General features: G+C 47.1%; 1 protein-coding gene across 1 annotated transcript in view; it reads right to left on the reverse strand.

The window, feature by feature from the left end:
- The window catches only part of ABL2 (ABL proto-oncogene 2, non-receptor tyrosine kinase), a 33,488-nt gene extending 25,900 nt beyond the window's left edge, over positions 1-7,588 (reverse strand). The window contains exon 1 of the mRNA XM_075287240.1: positions 7,144-7,588. Within this exon, the coding sequence (XP_075143341.1) occupies positions 7,144-7,333 (190 nt within the window). The 5' untranslated portion in view covers positions 7,334-7,588. The remainder of the gene's footprint in view (positions 1-7,143) is intronic.
- Between the last annotated feature and the right edge of the window lie 1,100 nt (positions 7,589-8,688).

Consider the following 8,688-nt stretch of genomic DNA (forward strand, 5'->3'; position numbering starts at 1 on the left):
CTCTCTGATGGCCGAATGAATGATTCTACCATCTACAGTAACAGCTAAACTTGCAATGGGGTCAACAGTGACATGTCCAGTATACAGGGGGAGTCTATATACCTCCACTGAAAGGCCTGAACACTCCGCACAGAGCCTTACGGCACCTATGTAACTACAAAACCATCAGCTCAAAGTGATTCCTTCCTCCGCCTCCACGTACATAGACACTCAGTTTGGTTGAGGACGTATATTTACAATGGAGAGAGTGGAATAAAACCAGCCACACACATAACACTTCATAAGGCTAAGGCCCTACGGGCCGTAATCTCAGCGCTAAAGCGTGAACGCAGTGCGGTTCTTTCCGCAGCGCTTTTAAGAGAAAGTTCACTGAGTTTTCCTCTGCAGACTTTCTCTTCCCATTCTATCTACGGGAAAGTCGCCAGCATTTCCATAGATATAATTGACATGCTGCGATTTGCAAAGCCGCAATGGCTTTGTAAATCGCAGCGTGTCTGCACTACGTTTTTCTGCAAAGTGGGCATTGGATTCGCATGAATCTCATCCCCTTTGCTTGCACTGTAAAACGCTGCGATTTTTCCCGCAGCGTCTCCGTGTTTACATCCCGTGGGGCCCTGGACTAAAGCCGCACAACTGATTCCGCGATCAACATTACCCAACAAACTGCCCAATCAGGGGGTACTTTAATAGTTCATCAAAAATAAAAAGTGTAGCGAATTTGTGCAAGATGGCTGCCGATCAGCCAAACAAGTCCCATCACCCCAAGCAATGATATTTTTTGGCTAATCTTGGACCAAAAATACTAAACGTGAACGACCTTCAATGTTTGCAGTATTTTCACAGCCAATCATTGGTCCTTTGGCTGACAAACATATGAAGCACACATGTGCGCTGGGCCTGACCGCCACAGACACCTGCATGTGCCATAGGCTATAGTGGATTCTGCCATTTTTATATTGAAACTGGCGGAGAGAAAAAAAAAAAATTCTTTTTCACCCACCAATTTCTGCGGCAGCGTCGACTCCGGCCCAGATGTGAACTTAGCCTAAAGTGTATGGCCTGCTATAGGGTACCAGTACAGAAAACTGCGGGCATTTATATACAGGTGATACACATTAGCTAACATGTCCCACATGTAACATCAAACAAAGGGATCAAAAGCGCGTGGATTTTCCCCCAGTGTGGTTTCTGATGCAGTTTTAACAGTAACCATGTGCAGATGAATAATGGCGCAGTGCACCTGGTGTGTCCAGTGTCACAGTAACATTTCTATGGCTGCCGGTGTCTAATCCCAGGCTGGGGCGTCTTGTTAATACATTACATGTCATCGCTGTGCAGACATCGCTTTCTGCTGAGATTTCCTGGAGGTGGCTAAACAATGTAATAGGAAGTGTATCCGATACCAAGGACTGATCCACTCCGTAGATGAGCGGACCTTTGGCTCCAATTTTATACAGTCTTTTTGCACAGTTTGGAAAGGGGTTCCTGGGACTTTACAATAGGTCAGTGGGGGTCCAACACCCCACAAGCCCCACTATCATCTGCCTTTTCTCTGGCCACATTCATGTTGGATGCCTAACTCCTAAACCCTCCATAGCACAGCATAGCGCCTTTGTTTCCCCATAGATGTGATGGGGTTTGTACCTGTCCACATGCTGCAGACATAACCTTACTCAGGTATATGGAACAGAATTTTAATCCCAGAACTTTCTGCAACAAATCTGCTATGAGTGAACATGTCCAAGTATCTGTGTGCCCCACCTAGACATCTCTCACATCATACAATAACATCCAGGCAAGTTATAGAGAAAAGGATTCCCCTGCGCACAGCGGCATCGTCATATACACACAGTCTCATATACATCAAGAAGACATGCAGGAAGTCAATGCTGTAACAGCCTCATTCACAGACATCTCCGGCTTCATTAGTATAATGGACGCTGTATTACCAAGTACTTAACATGATAACAGCCCCTGGAGAGCTCCGGCTGATGTGTGGGCTTGTTACCCTGCATGGTACAATAGCAATATTACATGTAATGGGCTGGAGAGGTGACCACTAGTAAAAGGCATGTCACAGAATGACGGGGTCGGCACTCCAGCGGCTGTGATACTACAACTCCCAGCATGCTCCATTCACTTCTATGGGAGTCCCATGGTCAGCAGAGCAAGTAAGCATGCTGGGAGTTGTAGTTCCACAACAGATGGAGTGCCAAAGTTTGCTTACGCATGTTCTACATGAACTGGCAAAGATATATCAGAACTGGTGCAAAAACAGAGAGGTGTGAGTGCCCAGGACCACCACCAGGTGAAATAACCTGCCAATCTCGTTCACCGTGTGTGAATTTCAACATGTCCAATCCTCTGCGCTCAAGGTATAGAGGCCTACTTCCCTCTTTCCACTGAAAACACATGCACACATGTGACGTGCTTTCCCCTGTCAGAGGGTGCACCTTCATTTATGAGGAGGAGGATGACAACTTGACATAAACGGGGCACCCCCTTTGCCGGGCCCATTATTCCAGCCTTCATAAACATGCGCCAGTGTTTGCACATGCGTGGCAATTGTTCAGAATGAAGGCTGCCACATCATTTATAATCCTGGGGACCAAATGGGCATTCTGACATGGGACTACCAACTATCATGGTCACATCAGCGTCACCTAAGGCTCGGCTCACATCTGTCACAGTATTACCTCAGCTCTGTTTTAGCAGTTGTCTCTCTGACAGTTTGGGGCGATATTGTCCTCCATATTTTTTTTTTTTACAGATTCTTTGATGTATGCTGAGCTTAGCTGGACAGGCTTGTTTTCTTGATAGGAAAAGGGGGATAAGCTGCTGCCAGGCACCTCTTATCTCCCATAAGAACAAAGGATTGGGTTTGTTGAAATACGACAAGCCAAACCCTTCTTCCCCTCCTCAATATTTGCTTCCCTGGAAAGTAGGACACCCCCATGCGCTCCTAAATGAGTATACAATGTTATTGTATCAGAACATGAGGCTCCGACTGGTATCATGGGAGGTCCCGTGCCCCAGAAATGAAATCTATAATTCATTGCAGTTCTCTGGTATGAGCTATAGTAAATTGGACAGGCCGAAGCATCCCTAGAGTGGCCTGGCATAATCCCCCTCCACATGTACAAAAAGTGGCGAGCTGGACGCAGAAAGAGGAACGGGAGGCAGCTTTCATGCAAAAAAAACAGTCCACATCTACGCCAGTCGTCAGAGGTGATTTTACTGTTCTAGACCCAACAATACTTCTGTATGTAAGCCTTTGGTCTATGGCCGTGATGGTGAACCTATGGCATGGGTACCAGAGATGGCACTCAGAGCCCTCTCTTTACCCTTCTGTGGAAAAGATTATACTGTGTCGGGGCCATCGTGGAGCAAATTGTATTGTGTGGGGACCACTGTTCAGCAGATTATACTCTGTGGGGGCCACTGTGGAGCAGATTGGACTGTGTGGGGGCCACTGTGGAGAAGATTGGACTGTGTGGGGGTCACTGTGGAGCAGATTGGACTGTGTGGGGGTCACTGTGGAGCAGATTGGACTGTGTGGGGGTCACTGTGGAGTAGATTGGACTGTGTGGGGGTCACGGTAGAGGAGAAAGCTCTATGAAGTCCTGTTAGACCATATTCTGCAGGTCTGTAACTGTGTGCAATTGTGAATCTGCACATTATTAAGATTAAATTGCTGTGTTAGTACTTTGTGATAAATTAGTGGGTTTTGGGTTGCAGTTTGGGCGCTCAATCTCTAAGAGGTTCGCCATCGCTGGTCTATGACATTCATATGAAATAGATTTAATGCATTATTAGGTGGCAACGCTATAAAACGTTTAACTATTTACAGTCAACATGGAAAGCTTACTCTTCTTTGTGCAGATGGACTCTGTATGGATGAGTCTCCATTACCAGAGGATAACGTATATGTGTGTATAAGCCATGTAGTTCCTGTTGTTACTATATCTCACACACACACACACATATATATATATATATATATATATATATATATATATATATATATAAAATGCATTTTAGTGTGTCTGTGTTTTCAGTGGTACCATAAATCTACTAAAACACAATAGACACAGATAACCTCCAACCTCTTTGAAAGGGCGGATAAGACAGGAAGTGGCGACTCTGCCCCGAGGACATGAGAACAGCTCGAGTATATGGGGTGTGCAAGAAACCCCGCAGCTCTCCCACTTGTGGCATTTTATGACTTGTGTGTATTGAAACCAGATGTAGTGATCCTTCTCTACACAGGATTCGGGCAGAGCCGTGAGAGGGTAACAGCGCCCTGTGAGGGATCGCCAGTCAGTGAGAAAAGAATTGTATTATATCTGTACAACTGTGTGAGGCTATATGGCCACTGCTTCTTTGTATTCTGCATTGTCTACTGACAAAAAGTTCCCCAAACTCACCATCGAGGGTCAGCAAAGTCTGGCATGCCAACTGTTGTGAATAGAGCATGCTGGGAGTTGTAGTTTCACATTTAAGGAAGTTCCAGGAACAGATGAGTAAGTGTGCGCATGGTGGGAGTTGTAGTTTTCTGAACATATGGAGTACTGAAGGTTGCCGACCCCTGCGTGACTAGACTAAAGGGGTTGTCTCACAGTGATCCTATTAAAATCCTTCTGAATCAAAAATTAAAGGTGTTTTTTTCAGGACCTTCTGCATGTTTTTAATACCGATGACCTCTCATCAGGAAAGATGTTCAGTATCTGATCAGCGGGGGTCCAACAGCCATACCCAACACCATCAGCTATTCTGGCTACGCCTGGACACAAGTCTGCTCCTATTCAAGTAAAAGGTGCAGAGATGCAGCCCTCTCCATGATAAGGGGGCATTCACATGGAGTAAAGTGGCGCTGTTTTTGCCACAAGAACTTGCGTAAAGAATCAGCGCTGAAAAACAGAATCCCATTGACTTCAATGTGTTCCATCTTCAGCATTGAAATCAATGGGTAAAAAGCCTCCCATTGATTTCAATGTGTACATCACGGAAAACGGAACCCATTGAAGTCAACGGGAGTCTGTTTTTCAGCGCTGATCCTTTACTTGAGTTATTGTGGCAAAAACAGCGCCACTTTACTCCGTGTGAATGCCCCCTAACACTGGTGCCGAGTCACTACAGCTCTGTGCACACTACTTCCATAGGAGCAGAGCTGCTTCTGACCCATCCACTGTAGCAATTTTGCAGACTGGAGGTAGCCACAACAGCTGATCCGGGCATCAGATCATCACTGGTCAGATACTGAGGGTCACTCCTGTGGAGAGGTCACAGTATAAAGAATGTTGTTGCAGCCTTATAACCTGCTTTAAATGGGTTATCCAGGCAAAAATGGACAACCCTTTAAAGGGTTGTCCATTTTTGCCTGGATAACCCCTTTAAGGAATCAGAAATCTATCCTGCTTCTGACACCCCGGGCATGGGCAAGTATATGCTGTAATTCTCCAACTGTAGATGGGTTATATGGAGACAGACGGCGTGCACCAAAGCAAGAATCACTATTATCTAGCTCCCTGCTGGACCAAGCAGAAGAACCCCTTTAAGACATTCATATGTGCTAACAGAAGTTATGTGAACATATTCGCTGGAGTTCCTTCATATTTGACAGGAAAAATACCACAGCGTGCAGCACTATTTTTCATGTCAAAACACAATGAAATCCCGAAGTCCCTGCATGACTGTGTCATAGTTTTACATTACATTTGAGTACCTGGATTCTCTTTCTGGCTAGTTTGACATCCATCCAAAAGCAGATTGCACAACCAGGTTGTAAAGCATCAGTGCCCCACAGATGCCATGATGCCACAAAACACTTACGACACAATCTGATACCTGACAGTGACATGGCGGCAATATCAAAGATGAAGTGTCCACGCTGACGTGCAAATCGCCCACTACAAGCGAGACAGCAGCAATCCTGTCCTGCAATGCTAAAGACAACTGCAAGTATCCAGAGCTGTGTGTTATGGAGTTGTAGTGTCCGGGCATATTCCCTGCCCAATCTGACAGCTGGCACAAGAAGCAACTGAACGCCGGTTGGCAAGGTTGCCAAAGCACCCATCTGAGGCCAAAATAATATCATGTATTGGTCTTATTCTAATTATTGGTACCTGTCCACAATACTCGATGGATGCTGGACACTAATACAGGGCGCCAAAGTGGACAGGAGTATATGGGCATGTATACGGGCAGATTTTTCAGCTAATATACTGAGCGCTAGATTTCTGCCATGGACTTTGTCGTCTGTCCTCTCGTAGATCTGAACACCGATTTCAGCACAAAAACCGCCTCGATATGTCAAATTGTTTTTGCTCTTATGCAGATTTTAAATGCATTCCCCCTGAAAACAATGGAGTGTTGGAGACATGCTTGTCATGTGGCGTTTTTGCATACTAAAAACCATGGTGTGAACAAGCCCTATGTCTGCACAAGCCTTTATACTGGTCATATTCATAAAATGACTACCCCTAAATACACGCAAGCTGGACTGGCTGAGCATGCATGTTTATTACAGAGAAGGGGGATGATCTAAAACCTCTGGGATTTGCTTTTCGTCCAGGGGCTACACAGCGACCTCAGCCATGACTCCCATTAAGTGGCCAAAGATGAAAAGCATCTGTGCGGTTATTTCAGCCAACGTGTCCTATTGCGACTCAAGTTGCCGCCACCTCAACGCAAAGACCTGATATACGCCAAGCGTCCGGGATTTATACCAATAATCACGTCACGGCAACCGTCAAGTCACAACATGGTGCTTATCTTCACTTGTGGCGACAAACACAGCGATACCCAAAAATCTTTGGCTGAACACCCTGAAGCCACACGGAATGTCCACCGCCGGACATTACAGTGGTTGCCCCATGAGGGGTATATAGACATCATATGGGGGGGGGGGGGGATGTCGCCCCTTGCTTTATGAGACAGCTGCCACCATTATTGTCTATTGGCTGTTACTTGTCTAATCTGACATTGTAACTCCATAGATGTGAAGAATAGCAAAGATGTCATAAATGCAAAATTATTGAGACGTATAGAGGACTACAAATATATATACATATTATATATATATACACACACACACGGCATATGACCATATCCAGCTACACAGGAGTATATACACATCATTACCGTGCTGAGCAAAGATGTTAAAGCCAGCCTCAGGGTTGTTCCTCCCGGTAGTTTCCCTCCTCCGGCCCCCGGCTCCAGTTCCGGCAGCCCCGGGGTGACTTCCCAGCCTGGCTCCGGCGCTCCTGCTTCCTCTGTGTGGTGGCGGTCCACTAGGTGCCTCACCTCCGACACGGCCTACTTGCTGGCCCATCCCCGGCCTCTCGTTAGCTGCTCGTCCGCCGCTGCAGCCGCCGGGATGGCCCGAGGTAAGCCGGTTACATCCCTTCCGCAGCCGGTGGGTTTAACAATTTCCAATCCTCCCAGACAACGCCCTCCACGGAACTTCTCCGCCTCACCCGCAGCCCCTTCCACAGTACAGGCCAGGCTGCGGCTTCTAGACCCCGAATTCACGGGTTCTGGCTCCGCGCCTCCGCCGCAGCCCAGGCCGCCGCCATATTAACCAACGAGAAGCGACAGCGCTGTGCCAGATAGTCCGGGCACACCAACAAGGAGGTTCAGGAGCGCCCCCTGTGGAGGAAGCAGCGCCGCAGTGGCTGAGGCTGGAGCTGTGGCCGTGTTCTCCGCAGTGTCACTCCTCTGCAGTCTTCTCTGCACGTAACATTGTCAAGCGGAGTCTCCTCTTCTGGGAAGTGACATGGATGGAGACAAGATTTGGTCTCTTCGACTAAACTGACTAAATTTGTCTTTACAGCAGATGGTAATTGGCCCCTGTGTCACTAGCTGGGGGCCCACAATGAGAGCTTGCAGTTTACTGTAGGAGCAGTTTTTGCATGGCGGCTGGCTGAGGCCCCACATTGCAGAAACGCAGCTTCTTTTGTTGCAGATTTTGTTGCGTTTTTTGTGCCAGTCAAGAATGGCAACAAAAGGAAAGGGAAATATATAGGAAGTTCTTAGGGCTAGTTCACACGGGGACATGGACGCTGATTTTGACAGCAGATTTTGCGGCCAAATCAGCGTCCATACAATGTCCACACTATGTGAACTGCTCCCGCCGCGACCATCGCGGTCGCGGCTTTCACCTCCGCTGTCGGCTCAAATGACTGAGCCGACATGGAGGGCGCTGCGGCTGGGCGGAAGCCGCGGCTCATCGCGAGCGGCTTCCGCCCGAAAGATAGGTCATGTCGCTTCTTTTTCTGCTAGCGAGCTAGCAGAAAAAAAAAAGCGAGCAGTTCACATAGGGATACATTGTATGGACGCTGATTTGGCCGCGAAATCCGCTGTCAAAATCAGCGTCCATGTCCCCGTGTGAACTAGCCCTTATACGTCTACCTTTTCATCAACCCTGACTTTGGCTTAAATAAAGCACAACAAAATCTGCAATAAACAAAGCTGCATTTCCACTATGTGGGGCCTTAACCTAAATCTCCACATTGCGGAAATGCAGTTTGGTTTTTTTTTTATGCAGAGTAGGAGGAAGAAGAATGAGAACTTACATACACACAGTGATGTCACAGTACAAGGATAATACACACAGTGATGTCACAGTACAGGGATAATACACACAGTGATGTCACAGTACAGGGATAATACACACAGTGATGTCAC

The sequence above is a fragment of the Leptodactylus fuscus genome, chromosome 9 (genome assembly GCF_031893055.1).
Source record: "Leptodactylus fuscus isolate aLepFus1 chromosome 9, aLepFus1.hap2, whole genome shotgun sequence".
NCBI lineage: Eukaryota > Metazoa > Chordata > Amphibia > Anura > Leptodactylidae > Leptodactylus > Leptodactylus fuscus.